General features: G+C 37.9%; 1 protein-coding gene across 5 annotated transcripts in view; it reads left to right on the top strand.

Moving 5' to 3' along the window:
- Positions 1-17,721, top strand: part of DCAF5 (DDB1 and CUL4 associated factor 5) — a 75,067-nt gene that overhangs the window by 2,970 nt on the left and 54,376 nt on the right. For 3 of the 5 annotated variants that reach the window (XM_042791279.1, XM_042791280.1, XM_042791281.1), the window contains exons 2-4: positions 8,105-8,248; positions 12,429-12,465; positions 14,769-14,908. In XM_042791279.1, coding sequence (XP_042647213.1) covers positions 8,105-8,248; positions 12,429-12,465; positions 14,769-14,908 — 321 coding nt within the window. Of the gene's footprint in view, positions 1-332; positions 451-841; positions 4,166-8,104; positions 8,249-12,428; positions 12,466-14,768; positions 14,909-17,721 lie in introns of those variants that run through there. The other 2 variants (XM_042791282.1, XM_032984714.2) reach the window with 2 other exon arrangements.

Raw genomic sequence — 17,721 nt, forward strand, 5'->3', positions numbered from 1 at the left:
TACCTTAAATTTGACCTTGTATTGGTGCCCTGAGAAAATGAAGAGCTCTAATGATGGTAACTGTTTGTAACAAAGTTTTATGTTATCTGTGACCATAAAATCTGGAATATTTTATATGACATAGCAACGGCAGGCAGGTGTTTTGTTCTTCAGTCAAGAATAAGAAATTAAAAGGTGAAAAATTTATGGATACTCTCTTAAATTTCATGCCATCATAAGCTCAGGTTTCATTTTTTTTAAGGTCATACTTAATCTTGAAGCTCTGAGAAATAACAAAATCATGGAAAAACAGTGAGAATGAGAGCTCAGATGAAAGATACAGGAAGGGTATAAACTGCCTCTAATCTGAAGTTTTCTAGAAAGGTTGCTTCAGACGACTTCCAAATGCAGATCAAGCCTTAGAATAGATGACGTGGGTCTCTCCTCCCTCAAAATGGTCAGTGTGCTGAGGTAGGGATGAGATGTTAGATGATTCCATCTGCGCTTATAGCAGCTAAGAGAGTTAACAGGGATATTGGAGGGTGTGAAAAGGAAGAGTGCAAGCAGTCTTTTTAGTTGTTAGGTCTTAAGTAATATGTTTATTCTTAACATAGAGAAGTCTGCTTCAGCTAATTGACTTGTTAACAGCTTACACCTTGTTAGAGCTGTTTTAAGTACAGCTGATACAGTGCATTTGTAGTGGCTATACTGATGCCATTTAAATTCTAGCCTGTGTCCATATTGGTGCTATCCTCATCAGTACTGTCTGGAATGCTTTTCTTGGGGATGTGTCCCACATTTTATATTTTTGGAGGCTATATCTCCCAGTAGCAAGTCTGTAAGGCTAATGATTACTGTTTCAGTAAACATTTCAAACTGCTTGAACAGGGTTTATATTACAGGTCCAGATAGTTTTCCTGTTAGGATTTTGGAGAACTTCAGCATAGACAAGCCTCAGCAGGCCTTTTGAAAGCATGTTTGAAACCTTTTGGTATCTTCTTTGAATCTTGTACTGGAGATTACACATTTAATAGTAGTTAATTTTGTTCCTAACCATGTTTTCAAGTAAAAAAAGTTGAGGTCAGCGAGTTGGGTTGGAGACCAGTCTGTAGGCTTTTGCTGTACTTGGGGAACTCAACAATGTCGCTCTATAGAGCCAAGGAAAGAGACACACACTAATGTTTTGGGGCAGGAGTGCTAGCAGAAGGGACAGGCATAAGGACAAGAGTTAAAGAAAATGGAGAGAAATGACATCAGGTGGTAGATAATCAGGAGAAGATACAATGTACAAGTAGAAAAGACCTATCTGTAGAAAGACACAAGGGAAGAGGAAAGCTTAACATGTAAGAAATGTTTAAGTGGGCTGAAATTAGTTAAAGCCAGCTGCTGGATAGAGTAGAAAGATTTCATTGGACAAAATGTCTTTGTCACACTTTATATGCTAGGTGGTGGTATTTTTCTGTTAGGAGTTTGAGAAACACATGACTGTCCATGCATGGCAATTAAATTCACCGTGCAATAATATGCAACTGACTTCTTCCCTCAGATATGCCAAGCATCTCCTCCTGCAATTCAACTTCTTAAAAATCATCTTTACTTAGTCTGTGTAATAGGCTTTCTTTTTCCCATCCTCAAGTTTGGTGGATATGTTTTTCTGGTTTTTTTTTGTGTGTGTGTGTGGTTTTTTTTTTTTTTTTGGTCTTTTTCTGACCATCATTTTTCATGCTTGCTATCTCTCACAAACATGAGTATCTTTATCAGAACCTCCCCCTTTTTTTTCTCCCCTACTTTAAACTGGATTTTCAAGATAACTTCTGGGAGGTACTGTAATCTGAGGTTTACTTTACCCATGCATATGTTCTTTTTCTCTCAGCTTCTTTTTCCCTCACCAGATAATGCAAAAATTAATAGGTCTTCTATGATCGTAAATTTGTAGGGATGCAGGAAAAGTACTGGAAGTTCATCTGTCATTTGGTTGCCATACAAATCTGAAGGAGCATGAGGCTAGAACAGGGGAATGAGGTGACTTTAGCAAAGGTAGTGGAATATTGCTTCTGAAGTAAGGAGTTGCGTATCAAGTATGTTTTAAAGAGGGGCAGTGTTGATCTTAATCTCTTTGTATCAAGCAGAATTCTATATGAGGAAGGATCTTGGGTCCAGTTACAACGTGATGTTTCCATTAATATATGAGAAATTATAAAACTTAAAAGTGATACCAGGAAAGGCAGCAATAATTTCAGAGGATAGGATTTGAATTTAAAGTTAATTAAGATACATTACCTGGAAAAAAGTTACGTGGTTTGATGGGAACAAGTGCAGACTATAGCATGTGAATAAAAATGGTCAACTCTACAAATACACTCTAGACACTAGACTGCGGTCATGTAGAAGAGGATCCAAATGTGATAGTATATCACAACATAAATATCATCAGACATGATGAAGCATGTGAAGCAATCCTTCTTTATTTGGTGCTGTTGGGGCCTCAGATGGGGCACTGTGCTCAATTTTGGGCACTGTACTTGAGAAGGATGTGGCTGAACTAGAGAAATTTCAGAAGAGGGTATGAAGACTGATCAGAGGTCTAGAAGAAGGAAAGACTGAAAGAAATGGGTCCATGTAGTCTACAGAAATAAAAGATGAGTAGAGATGCAAGTCTTTAAGCTGCATAAAAGTGTTTATTACAAAGCGTTGTAAACTTATTTGCCCGCTGGGGATAGGACAAAGAAATGGTCTTAAACTATAGGAAGAAAGATTTTAAGATGCTGTTTGATCTTACAATTCCTCTTCATTCCGTAGTTCATTCACTTATTTCTCCTCTCCATTCTTTGTAATGTGGCACTTTTAAAGTCATGAACTGATGGAAGCATCTGAACAGGGGGAAGGAATAGGGAGGGAGAGATGGTTTGTCTGACAGTTGATTTTCTGTCGGGTCAACTTCTTTAACCTAATCACCCCCTGGCTGCATCTCCACTAAATTCAATGGGAGGAAAAATAGCAGGAGCACATGGCAAGGGGCCGTGGGATTATGTGTAACGTCAAACTGCACCCTCGGGCTAGATATTAGGATAATCTGCCTAATGGCAAGCATAATGAAGCACTCAAATAGGCTAAGGAGGGTGTGAAATCTACCTTAGTGGTGGTGTTTTAAGAACAAACTAGACACACATCTACTGGGAATAATTCTGACACAGTCTGGCCTTTTGCCCATGGCCAGGGTCAACTAAGTGATCAACTTCTTCAAATACCATCCAATCCCACTTTCTGTGATTCGTGCAACTTCTTGAGTAGATGCAAGCAGTAAGATTAATCTTGTATGTTATGATTTAGAAGTGTTGTGCACTTGCTATGTAGGTTCTTCAGTGACTAGACCTGGTATGTGGGAGACAGAGGAATAGCAGTCTTGAGCTGTGTCCACAATCAGCAAGGTTAATGCAATTTAAAACAGCAGTTTGTAATTCCTGACTGGTATGATTTTTAAGTTCTTCTGTGAGCACATAAGAGCTCAAGTATGTTTCTTAAGCTATGCAGATACTGTTTAGACTAGATTTGCTTTTGGCAACGGTATGTTCTGGCCCCCTTTGAACCATTTTAGGACTAATAAGAACAGTCCTGGACTACAGGTAGACCACTGTTACTTGAGGTAGACTCTTCTTCCGAATCTAATTATGTATAAATTTAGTGATTACCCATTTAGAAGGTAACCAGATCAGGAAAATTTTTTTGGGAAGAACTAGTCCAAAACCAGGGCAAAACTAGAAGGCTTTGGTTTAGGAACTGTGGAGGCAGTGAACTGTTTGTACTGATATAATGCCATGCTGAGTCATTTGGGACCTATTCAGCTATCTGGAATAGGCATATTCTACCTATAGTGTTTGTCTGTGCTACTTCAAAAAGAAAAAAAAAAAAAAAAAAAACCAAAACAAAAAAACCCACAAACAAATAAAAAAAACCAAACAAACAAAAACCAGCCAAAGCAAAACAAAAGAAAGAACTTCTGGGGGGAGCCCTTTCCCCCTATACCCCCAGTCGTGGGGTATGCAGCATGCATAAACCATTCTGAAATGGACAAACCATGAAGAAAAGGCCCTTTTAATTCTTCTGGGAGGTCTGCTTTGGGTCCACAGGAGCTAGAAGATTGTCAAGGGTGAACACGGTGTTTGTCTACTTAAGAATCTGTTTCAGGGTAAATATCTCAAGATTTGAAATGCAAGCTTTCTGTTTAAGCTGTGTTCTGTTATGTATCTTCTGGGTTGAATTCCTTAATCCTGCATGTGTCTCTCATCAACATTAGTCAGAAGGTCCAAAGCATTAACAAAGTATTCCAGTGACTTTGGGACAGGGAAGAAATGGGTGTTTCTTGTGTATTCTTTGCTTGTGTGTACTTTTTTTTAAAAAAAAAAAAAAAAAAAAAAAAAAAAAAAGGAATACCGCTCTTTTCTACATCAAGAGTAATATGGGAAGGTGATAAAATTTCTAGCCTCTCTGAAAACAAATACTTCTTTGGTCTGATTTCTCTTCCTGTCTCACTTTGATTTTGAATGGAGAAGCAGGTTTGACCCATAATGAACACTGAGGTACTTAACTAATTAAATCTTTTAAAATATGGTTTATTTCTGAAAAGTAACTGTATAATGGCACTGTATGATATTTAGCTGGGTCACACAAACTTTTACTTTTCACATTGTCAGTTGTGCATTTCCAAACAGAATCAGCAAACTAAGATGAAGGTTAAGCTGTTTCAACTTTGTAGATGTCAAATTTACTGACACCGTGAAAATTACAAATTCAAGACTTTATGTAGGGCTTCGATTACTAGAAAGTCTACATGTGGAGCCTTGGTGGCTAAGGTATTTTCATATGAGGCAAAGTATCCAAGTTTCCCAGATGTGTAGTAAACCTGTTGGTGTTGGTATATGCTCTGTATCATGTCAAGAACATACCCTTGCCATACACAGTTCTTCTCTTTGGGAGAGTATTGAGGAGTTACCAGAAGTTTGTGCAGTGGGTCCAGTGCTTTTTGAAAAGTGTTGAGTGGCTTCTGCTTCATATGTTGTAGAATTGGTGTATGTGCACAGTAACTCCACCATAAATTAAATGCATCTTAATTAATCTGCATTCATTGATCTGCTGTACAGAATGAATGCTGTAGGCCTGGAGTTTCCCATGGTTCTCAGACATGTAACTTATGTTGCGTAATGTGCGTGCACTTTGTGTCTGATGAATCGTGGTTCCTTTCTACAGAGCTTAAGAGGTCTACATAGTCACATTTTCTTTGCTGTCTCTGTAAACCTGTCCATACCTGTGTGCCTCCCTCCTTTCTTCCATCTTATTCTAAGAGTCAGGTTTTGGTAGTGGAGACTGCATTTGCTGGTTTCAGTCACGTAAGACTTGCCTTTTCTTGGGTATATTTGCCTGTGACTTAACATTTCTTTTGTATGAGGATGTAGGGACTGTTAAAGTACCTTTCTGCCACAAATCCTCCTCTGACCAGACACGTTGGTAAGGCTTTTTGTTTCTGTTGGAACTGGACTTGAGTCGAAAGTATTTCTGGAATAGCTGAATTGAAGTTAGAAGGGAACACGCCTCCAACCCAGTCAGCATCATTTTATTAAAATTTTGTGTCTCAGTGGGGTATAGAGGAATAAAACTGAGGCATGAAGCAGGGGTGTAGCAATTTCTGAAAGACAAGTATGTGCAAGACAGTGGAGAAGGGGGCAGAATTGCATGAGTGTGGGGAGCATTTAAAAGTTCCTAAACTGTGGAACATGTGCCACCACAAAGGCAAACATAGCCCTCAGACTGTTGTAATGTTGAATACTCAGTAGTGGAGCCCTTTGTACCAAGGTGCCATGGAGATCTAGGTGTCTGGGAAGAGAGAGACACTTGGATTCACTAGGAGGAGTTGATTCTAAGCGAGAGGCTTAAGAAACAGGCACTAAGTTATAGGAACTTATGAAAAAGAAGGTAGTGGCAACTTTGAACATTGTCAAAGACTTTTCTGCACAGGTTACAATTTATCCTGCTCCTATCATACTGTATATGTGCTGGAAACCATAGTAAAGTTCGTTGTCTTTGGATGTCTTCATTATTTTTGTTCCTATCTGGACTAGGTGGGTAGTGGAAATGAATATGAGTTTGCTGTTAAAGTGAGACACCTAGATGGCTGTGCTATCAGGTAGGAAGATGTGTAGACTTACTGCAGTGGTTTTGCAAATTGGTTTGCTATGGTAACAATTAACAACAGTGTATTATTATGTTTTGCCATGAAATATCTTCTAGAGAAATCTTGAAAGACAATGTAGACTACAAATGTAGTCTGATGGAAGCAATGTTGGTGTTCACCAGCCTTAAATGTTGCTTAAATCATTTGCCAGGTAGTGATAACGTTAAGACCTGGCTGTTGGCAGCTTTGGAAAGTGACCGCTTTAAGTGTGACAATCACTTCTTGATTTCAGCCTGACTAATGTGGTTATATGTTTCAGTAGTCGTGTATTTCTATGTCTCCTTATTACTAGCCCATCTGCAATCACTAGGGTACAAATACAACTTTCTGTCCTTTTTTTAGACAGAAAGGAATCTAAGTTCCCGTTAGTTTAGTTGACCATAAATTACTGTGAGTTTTTTCTGGACCCATCACATTTGATTCTTATTCCCTGTAGTTATCAAATGCATCACAAATGTTTTTATTATGTATTCTTGTTTGCTCTGTAAAGTACAAAATCATGGGGAGGAATACACAATTAATTTCATGGAGCATGGGTAAGCATAACATGCAGCTGTATTGTCTGTCAAAGTGATTGTCATAAAATCTGTTAGGAGCCTTAAAGACTGAGAGACTGTTAACTTAAAGGATGTTTGGCATAACTCAGTTCCATGGGAAAATGTCTTAATAGCATCATATGATGTGAAGACTTTTAAGAAATCTGATTAGCAGTAGTCATGGATTCTATTTATGCATTTACCTCATCTTGAAGTAAACTTCAGACCAACTAATTTCAGTTTCCTTTTTCCTCTCATGCCTTTTTCCTTCTCGATAGCAGCTCAGAAGGCACCGAGTTTATGCTTTTGGTCATGCAAAGAAGCAGTAAAATGTTTTAACTGAAATCAGCATGTTTCTGGTGGCACTTCTGACTTGTGATGCCATTCTTTTTCATCTGGTATTAAAGTCAGATACCAAAAATATTTTGAGTCTGACTTGAAGCTTTATTCAGATTTTTACAGGCATCCAAAATTGATGTTGAGAGTGCTGTCCAATACAATAATATCTTGATTTTTTTCTCTTCCTAATAATAGATTAATGCAATTGGAACACAAACAGAGTCTAGTACTTATTTTATATCTGACTGTTTACCAGACAAATGAGGTGGTACTTAAATACTTTATTTGTGTACAGAGCTCTGAACTGAGAACTGCACCTAGGCAAGCAATTGGAAGTAGTACAGCAAGCTGTAAAGCAAGAGAGTGTTGAACTTCTTTTCCCCAGTTATCCTTTCAGGAGTTCACCTCAGAAATGTCTGTGTTAATCTTTACAGATCTAGAAGCATGACATAACTGTGCATGCTGAAGACTTCAGAATGCTTCAGTAAAATCTTTTTATGTCCAAGTCTCAGTCCTGTATTCAACCTATGCTGTGAAGGCTTTGCAAAGACTGCTAGAGCAGATACAGTTGTTGGTGAAAGGGGAAAAAAGTTCCTGTTTTATGAATAACATAAGCGATGCTGGCAACAAGGAGTTGGTGTAGAAGCATTTTGCCAACATGCATATGTTAATTTGGCATGTAGTTCATCTACAGCTTGCCACAGAATTTTACATACCAGTAAAATTCTGAGTCTCCAGGTTGCTATAGAGTTTCACTATGTGTTGGCAGAATGGCAGCTGTTTAATCCAGACTTTTCCTGCTGATTCCTCTGTTTTGGTTAATATTAATTGAATACCTGACTGCATGGCATCTTAATGTAAATGTGTGTCTATATATCCAAACCCTTATGAGGTATAATTTCTTAAAATGCTAATTAGGGTTTCAGCAAAGCCTTTTATGAATAACTGCAGAGTTAAATAACTTGCCTGTCATCAGTTTACACATGGCTCAGGCGATAATGCACATTTCCTTTCTTTCTTCTAGGAGGGGATGACCGCCGGGTCTTACTTTGGCGTATGGAAGAAGCCATCCACTCAAGAGTCAAACCAGTTCAGCTGAAAGGGGAGCATCACTCTAATATCTTCTGCCTAGCTTTCAATAGTGGCAATACAAAAGTGTTCTCTGGAGGTAAGGAAGGAAGAGCACCTTTGTTTCACAGGACCGTGCATTGTGAATACCTTGGAGTAGAAGCCATAAGCAAGATCCTGCCCCACATGAAAGGTCTTTTCCATAGTCCCCTCAGGATCTGGAAGGTGTCCTTAATTGGCAGCTGAAGGTTCTTTAGGAACAGGGAGTACTTTAGCTAGCACAACATTTTCAGTTTTGTCATGCTTCTCCTCTTCCCAGACCCTGGTGTAAGCGTGTTGTATCTCAAGCTATTGTGAGAATTCTGGGTCCAGTCTGCTCCTACTTGTGCTACAGGCTGTGGAACATGGTATTTGTTATTCCTTCTTAGCTGTACTGGGAGCAGACCCTGCATCCTCTCTGGCACTCAAGCCTGATGCCTGAAAATCTCTGCTGCTACCAGCTGATTTTAATGCACCCTTAGATGGTTCATGGAGGGCTATTGCCATCTATTGGTGGATCACTTTTTCTCAGACCTCATTTCAGTCCTTGCTAGATAAATGTCTGCCTTTTAGAACTGTTGGCACATTGGGCTCTAATTGGCCTTGATATTCTTCATCTTTTTTTAATATAAATCCGCTTTTTAAAAGAAGGTTTAATTCAGTCTTTAATTTAAGGAAAGTGGACATGTATTTGTTCTGGGGTAATAATCCCTAGAATTTAGGTTCATTTCACCACTTGATTTTTGAAGTGTTGAGGTAGGGAGGAAAATTGAACTGAGAAGAAGAAGGCAGAAGACTATCAAAATGCAGTCAGTGTCATTTGCTGCTGTACTTCATTTCTTGTATCTGACACGATGATAGAATGGACAGGAACTTGTATCTTTCATCACTATGTCCATTAATAACAGCTAGACTCATTTTAGGATATTATGAGACTACTTGGTCAAAGCCCTTCGTTACCTTTTCGAACCATAAATTGATACTAAGCACGTGAGAATGGTGAGTTTCCCATCCTTCAATACTGTGTTAAAACTATAACATCCATTAGAAAAAAAGGCACGACAAAGCTTAAGATGGTGTCAAATTTTAAGGATTAAATGATTCAGATATACTTCTCAGGTGGAGAAAACCCCCAAAGTGTCAAATAGTGATACCTATCTTCTGATTATGGGGACTGACGTTTGTTTTATGAGAAATAGAGCAGTCCACACTGCCTTCAAATTAATGTATCTTTATGAGTGATTCCAGTGAAATTTGGGGCTGGAGTTTGTTTTAATTTAGTTTGAATTCAGACAAATGGAACCTTTTATATTCAAGGAGTGAACTGTGCCAAATCTTGCTGGACCAGCTGTAATGGTATTTTTTCTTTTCCAACTCAGTGCTCTGTCCATTGGGCCTGGCTGTCAGAGGCTACTGTTTTCCTGGGGAGAGCAGCAGAGCTCTTGACTGTACCTTGCCACTGCAGTTAACACCTGCAGTTAGAGATTGACATCATTGATGATGGTGGATTTTTGCTAAGATGCCAGGTTAGATGAGCTGTGGCAGCTGATGAACAGATAAACTGGCCGTTCTCATCTCTTTTTTCCTCCTCCAGCTTGCATAAACATACTCTGCCTTTGCCAGAAATTATTTCCATTGGAGGAGTCAGGAACTCTTTCAGCTGTTCCACCAAGATTCACAGAGCTCATCTGCAAGGGCTGTGAGTCTGACTCTTGGATCCCTTGTAAAGAATCATTTTGCTGCATGGCCTAGATGTACCATCTGTTTTATCTCTGTTGGTAAAATGGGACTAACTATATTTATTCACTCAACGATGTTCTGGGAGATTCTTAAAAGGTCTGAAAGAATAGTGGGTCCTAAGATCTATTGGTCATCATGCCCCCCAATACTGAGTTGTGCCTAAATCATGGAAGTTGGAATACTTCAAAATATCCCTGAAAATTAGAATATGGAAACTAGGAAAAGGTGCACATAACTCAATTCATTGTGTAAATAAAGCTGCCAATGACTAATGATTTAGGATCTGACGACCTTTCCCTAAAGCAGCTCTTGATAGCAGAGGAGAAAGGATTTTCCACTTCAGTATAAATTGGATTGCATCCAAAGAATTTCAAAGCTCTTTGCTTTGAAGGAGTGCCTGTGTAGCATGCACCACATGTAGCCATTACAAAAATGAAGGCAGGAACTGAGTGGACAGTGTTTTGCATGTAATCTCTGGAGAAAAAGCTGTCTCAAGATACCAAAGAAGTTCCCATCCCTGAAGAATATTGTTGCCCTTCTCTGTCCACACACACAGAGTAGAGCATCATTTGAAACGATAAGGTCCCCTCATAGTAAACTGCATGGGCTTTTTTTGTTTTTGCGTTTAATGTTAGGTATATGAAAAGCTGAAATAAGCCTACAGGGAACTGAATTTGTTTCTGTAGAGTCCTGATGTGACAGATACAGGGTTTAGGCCATCTTAAGTGTGCTCCTCTGTATGTGCTCTGCAGTATTTCATCCTCACAGGTATAATTGAAGGGAATGGCAGATCTTTCTTGTCTTTCTGGTCATCATAACTGCAGTTATCAAGAAAGATTATAAATGGGAGAGTTGCATATGCAATTACAACCTAGTTATTCTAATAAAGAATGAACTCTCCTGTGTTAAACGCTGTAAATGGGAGCCCTACTGGGCTGAACAGCAGCGATATTTTCTGCAGGGATGAATTCTTACCAGAAGCAAGCAAGCAGTCTGGTTAGATTTTTGTCACCACCTTTTGCTCCTGCATACCAAAAGGAGAGAAGCAGTGGTTATTCCACACATCCCTTCCTTCTGTTCGTTCTTTCCTATTTTGTAGCTTGTGATAGAAGGGAAGGTTGATCCCATGATGACTAGAGGCCTGAAGCCAGGCATCTAGAATGATTCTTGTGTTCATACTGTACAGAGAGTGAGGAGGAAAAGTGTTTGCTGGAGGAAATTTTGTCACTGGAGAAACTAGGCTACATTTTTCACTGGTGAAATACATAGGCACTAGAGTAGTTTTACTAGGTATAAACCTTGCCTGTAATGTATAATAGGCAGTTTCCATTGCAATTAATGATCAAAGGACACTTATGTATAAGTGACTTGTTTATTGTACCATGGAAAAGATGAGCTACTGGAGTATGAGGCTGGCATGATTTAACTAGGAGCCTGTACAAAGAGCAAGTGGATGTAGAAAAATCTCACACCTCATTAGTCAAAGAGAAACTTTCTCATATTTCTTCTGTTGGGACAGAATATAAATTGAAATATGTACGGGATAAATGAAAACTGGGTCAACTGAACACTTAAGAATCATAACATGAAATATTGTTCCTTCTGAACCCCTGGCTTTGGTGTGCACTAGGAAAGCTTCGCAACTTGGTATTGCAACTACATACTGAGCATAAAAATATGACTTTGTGGGCTGTTTTTTTTTTCTTATGAATTAAACATAAATGTGTGTTTCCTTAAATATTTCTAAAGAGGAGGTGCCAAATTAGATAAATTAATATTCATCACAGAGACTAAAAAAATAGTCTATTGCTATAGCTTGAAAACACTGAATGAACCAGTAGAATTACTTTGTAGCTGTAATCTTAGTCTGCATGCATGTGGTTAATTTCCGTTGTATTTGATGTGATCAAAAAAAAGTGACATGATCGTCTGATTACTTGGTTTGGTTTTGGTTAATACAAAAGAAATTACACTGGCTGTCATGTTTGTGCCTTCTCAATGGTTGCAAAACTCTGAATGCTGACGGTGTTAACTGGTGGCATTTGAGCTGGGAGCCCAGTGCAGTTTGCTTACGGCATCTCTTTTCACCTTCCACTAGCTTTTTACAGAGCATACTCTGGGCAGGAAGAAGGGTATATTCGCATGAGAGTTAAAGGTGTTCTGCTGCTTCATATAATACTCTCTTCTTTACTGCAAATGTCCCACAACTCAAGCCCAAACTGAACAAAGAATGATCAGTAACACAGTTAAGTGGAGTTATTTGTAGAGCAGCAGCAGATGGAATGGATTGGTGCATTTGATCATGACTGGAAATGTCACATGGATCCTTTCACATTGCTGAGCAGAGCGCTGACCACTTGGCAACTGAACTTGTCTTCTCTCTGCTTCAGTTTTGTTTTTGAAATAGAAAAATTAAAAAAAAAAATGTTTTTTTCTTCTTTCACTATAATGCTTTTTAACCACTGGAGCATGATGTTAAGTGTTTATATTTCTCTTTATAGGCAATGATGAGCAAGTTATACTCCATGATGTTCAAAGGTAAATACATAGTTTGTGTTTCCACTGCTTCAAGAGTTCCCTTAATGTCAACTCATTAGAGGCACTTTTTGTTTTAAGTTTATGGTCTGGGAGAAGAGCACAGTGTTTTAATCCCGAAACAGGCTTTTTATTTATCAAAATTCATATCTGGGATGAAATATTCCTCATCATCCCATTTTTCTATTCAGCCCTTTGGTTCTGCATCATTTTGACCTTGGGGGAGAGAATGGTTATTAAATACATATGCTCTCCTGTAGGCAGCATAGTAGGTTCTGAGTAGATTCAGAACCAGGTTATTCTGGCACAATACAAGTATTGTGGCGCACATGGGCTTTTTGGTTTGTTTTTCAAAACCCTGACTTGCATTTAAGATAGCTAGTGCTTGGCCTACATAACTATCTTTTAAAACTTCGGGTGCAGCTGCCTGATTCACCACACTAATGCGAGGTGTTACTTATTTTGATCCTTACTTTTTACCAAAACTGCAAAGCAGTTGGGAATTGTGCTTTGTTGTGATACATCAAGATTAAGCTGTTAGTCAAAATATAAATAATACAGTAGTGATAATGTATTAGTTTGGAGTTCTCAAGGTACCATGTCTTTTGAGCTTACTGCTGTTAACTTCTACAGATTTAAGCAATAACCATTTAAACAACATACTCAAGAAAGTAAAGTATAAAGAAAAAGCAGGAAGATACATATGTAAGAACAGAGAAATATAAAACCTTAAATCTTTTTGTGTTGCCTGAATCCTAGTTAACATAATTTGGACATATTCCTTGCTAGGTTTGTGCAAAGCCTTTTGCACTGAACTGATCAGTGTACATCTGCCTTCCATCATACTTTATATTTACATCGTGTATAAATCTTAAATGAGAGCTGGGCAAAAGTAACTTTCTCTTACTCTTCTAATGCTTTCTCAGGTATATTATGTTGTTTGGTATTTTTTGTTTTGATTTTTACGTTGGGATTTTTTGGGGAGTTGGTTTTTGTGTGTTTGATTTGGGGGGTGTTTGGTTTGGGGAGTGTCTTTTGTTTGGTTTTTGTTGATGTTGGGGTTTTAATTAAATGTGTAAATATCAAAATTTTAGATTCTGGTGTTTATTGTGTTCTGACTTCTAAAGCTTCTACAAAATCTTTGTCCTTGACAGTTTTCTATATAACTCATTTTTTCCTGCTATGTCTTGCTTAGATGTTTTAAGAAGTCTTTTTGATATGTCTGTATTTTTAATGTGCTTTTGTTATCAGAGGGTTTTTTAGGTATGTAAGGTCCAGTTGTAATGCATACAGAATTAATCTCCTCTAAGGCTATTTGTGTGATCTTCTGAAAGAAACCTTACTAGTCTTGACACACTGAATTCTCATTGATTTCTGTAGAAAGTTACTCTGTCTTCTTGAATGATAACACTTGATCTATCAACTGCTTTTTCATACTTCTAAATGGCTTTTTCTGTTACTGCTTTTTTGGCCTTTCTGTCACTAAGAACACTGAGATCATCAATCACCATGTGAGCAAAACACTGATTTTAGGTGGGATCTCACTGGTGGGGTTTCCATGAGGTATAGGGATTGTATACAAAGTGTATTCTCTAAAGAAATAGAGGGGTTTTGCCAAAGAAATAAAACAATCCTGGAATCTTCTGTCTTAGTGTTTTAGTTTTTGGCCTCTCCATGCTACTATTTCCTCCTTTTTAAATGATCTAACAAGTTGGGAAAAGAATGGAGAACGGGCTTTTTCTTTTTAATAATTGAAGAATGGCTGGAAATCTAGGTACTTTCAGGGGACTTACTTTTATTTTGTTCTTTTTTTCTGCTTTTTCTGCATGGAGAACCAAGAAAACTTACTAAAAAAAGGCAGCTGGGAAGTTGCTCTTTTGTGAGCTTCAGCTGAACTTTTGGTCGAAACAGAAGCCTGTATTAAAGAATGAACTTCTGTCTTGTTTTCCTTTTTATATTAAGTAGTAAAAATCTAGTTCACAGGTCCCAAGACCTCTTTCCCTTTCCCATTACCACCTCCTAAGATTAATTTAATACAACATGATTTCCATAGCATCTTGCAGTATCTGAAGTTTTGAATGTGTGGGTTTTGATCTGAGGGGTTTTTTCCTCATAGCATGATGCCTTGATCACACTACATGGGCTTTTTGTTTGTTCTTTACTCTAATTAAGCACAAGAGTCTTCTTACGATGTTACATAAACCTTGTCACTAAGTATTACTAGGTAGATAAAGTTGTAAATACTTTGCTTTTTAAAATGACAGCAAAAGAAGGAAGAATAATAATATTGTATGTCTCATTTCCAGCACCGAGACCTTGGATGTGTTTGTCCATGAAGATGCAGTGTATGGCCTTTCAGTGAGCCCAGTAAATGACAACATCTTTGCCAGTTCCTCAGATGATGGCCGGGTTCTCATTTGGGACATCCGAGACTCTTCCCATGGAGGTGAGATCTCTAGATGGAAAGGATCATTGTTTTGGGAAGAATTTGGGCAAGGCAGGGAAGGGAAAAGTTATGTATATCTGGGACAGTCACAACAGGGAGTGTTGGAGAAGGGTAAAAGTGAGACATAATTCTTAAGGCCAGTGATAGGCAAGCCTTGGTCTTTACTATTCAGTCTTACTGTCTTAACTGACTTCATAAAGTACCAGCATATACTGCAGGCTAGCATAGGACTTGGTATGAATAGGTTTTAACTTGAATACAGAAGCAGTGAAAGACATGTTTCTTCAATAAAAATGTCTTGCTAAACTTTAAATCAATTAGAAACGTGGGTTTCTTTGTTTTTTTCAGTAACCTGGGATAAAAAAGCTTTGGACTTTTAGAAAGATGTTATTTTGATTTGAATGATTTTCCAAAGCTATTTATATACTTCCCTGTGACATTGAGAATTGTTCTTATGCATAAAGTTTTCTGACTGTATAGAAACTTAGAGCCTTTATGTGATAACAGGGAAGTTGAATTATTACTCCAATCTTTATTTTCTAAAACAGGACTGAATACTGTTGGTTTATGTTACAAACCTGCAGCTTCTCAAAACACTGCACTCTGTGTTTTTACAGCTGCAGTTTTAAGGGTGAAGAATCTCACTTTAGAACTGTAGTTATATAACTTTGGAGAGGAATACTTTAGTATATGAATACTTAAGTAATACTTCAGTAAATGGAGTTGTGAATTTACCCCATCCTAAAGAGCACAAAGCTGACAATTTAAACCTGAACAGTCTGCAGGCGTACAGAATCCAGTTCCCTTACTTCATAGCCAAAATTAACTTTCATCTTTTTTTCTGTAAGCTGATTAAATGCAATTGCCTCAACTCATAGATTCTACTGGTCCTGCAGGGAAGTTGTTTATGGCACTGAAATCTATCTTAACGTGTTTTGTGGCAATTTGTACATATTTGTTATCGGGTCAAAGTTGCTGTTTAACTGAAATAGCTTTTTCCATACCTAGTGAATTTGATAACTCTTCTAGACTGTCATTCTGTCCCTTTTTGACTTGGAAATTAAAGCTGAAACAAGACATACTTTTATAGTCTCATAGGAGTCTTCTAGAGCCACTAGTATCATAAGGGCTTTATTGAACATGAGTAACTACAATTAGGTCTTTCTTGATAAGCCTCACCAGAATACTTGGAGTAGATTGCTTATTGATGCCTTCCCTACCCTAGGCATATTGCCTTTGTATAAATAAAAATTAAATATACTAGCACTGCATTCAATTTTCAGTAGTCTGATTATTTCTGTGAATTCTGATTTTTCTTGTGCAATTGTGATATTCCTTATCTCTTTCCCATCTGGTTATTTTATTCAGACATTCTGAAAAACAATGCACACACTCAGTATATGTATATCACCAACTTTAATTAAAAAAGTTTAGAATGTCTCTTCTCTGTCTCTGAGGAACTCACTAACAACCTCCCTCTTGCTCAGAAGTCCCTTACTAGCACAGTGAACTGTTGTCTTCCCTTCAGCCAGTTTCTTACCCCATGCAACTCCCTTTGCCTCTAGCTAAACTTGATACTATACCACATGTGAATTTAGTCCTTGTTAGATCTACCAGTTTTCCTCTATATGAAAGGTCAGTTACTTTAACAGAGAAAGAGTTCAAATTTAGTCTGTTGTGACTAGTTTACCTTTGGTAACTCCAAGTGTCACTTCATCCCTGTTTTTCTGTTTTCATAATATCCAAGTGATGAGACCAGACACTGAATATGGCTTCCAAATTAGAAATTGTGAAATGCTCCTTTATTGCCTTTTCCTGAACTCTACACCATAAAGATCTGTCTCTGTTAGGAGAACTGCCTGTTGTTGACAGTAAATGTCAGCAGTCAGTGGCACTGGATGCTTAAATGCATCTGTATGAATGTGCTCAGTATCATAAGCTAATGTCCAATCTGATCTGAGTTTCTGAAATTCTATGAATGAGGTTTGTCCTTCTTGTAGTTAAACCTTGCTACTGCTTTTACTGTTGCTGAGACTTTTAATGAGAAGGCTGCACTAGTGAAAATGGAGTGAAGAAGTGCTGGCTGTGGTACATTTTGGGGTTTTTAGGAGTAGTGTCTTAGGTTTTCTGAATTTTAAATAAAAGACTTTTGCATGCTTATATAGGAGTCCGGAGTCAGCATTTATATGTGAACCCTGCCAATGTTTACTACAATATAATGCTTGTCATGGGGGTAATCCCCTTTGTCTGCAGTGGTATTTTCATGGGAATAGGTACTGTGCCTGCTAGTGTGAGTATAGTTAATTACCCTGAGTGGCCAGCTCATTAAAATATTGCATATAACCTCCTAGTTTAAAATAGTGCCATAAAAGAAGCTGGAAAAGGAGTTTCATTCCCCTTCTGTTTCTCCCTGTCTTTCACTGACGAGTGATTTATGTAGTAATTTTTAGAAACCCACTTTCAATTTTTCTTAGAGGTGGTGTTGATCTTCCCCCTTGAGAAACATTTTCATGCTGCAGAGTAAAAGAGCTGCAACTGTGAATGAGCATAAAGAACAATAAAAAAGCAAACCCCCCTACTTTTCATTAAAGTGACTTAGTGCCTCATTAGTTTGGCTCCTGTAATCTCTCTGACAGGCTGAAAGACAGTTTTTGATATCTTAGAAGAAAACCGATACCAGGCCATGCTATTTATAATAAAGGTGTGAAGGAAAACACCAGTAATTAGTGACAATGATTTGACTAAACAAACGTACACAAATTAAAAGTTTATTTTAAAAACCAACTCCTTTACTTGGCCATCTGATGTCCTTT

This window comes from Tyto alba, unplaced genomic scaffold, assembly GCF_018691265.1.
Source record: "Tyto alba isolate M040663 unplaced genomic scaffold, T.alba_DEE_v4.0 Super-Scaffold_18, whole genome shotgun sequence".
NCBI classification, from domain to species: Eukaryota; Metazoa; Chordata; class Aves; order Strigiformes; family Tytonidae; genus Tyto; species Tyto alba.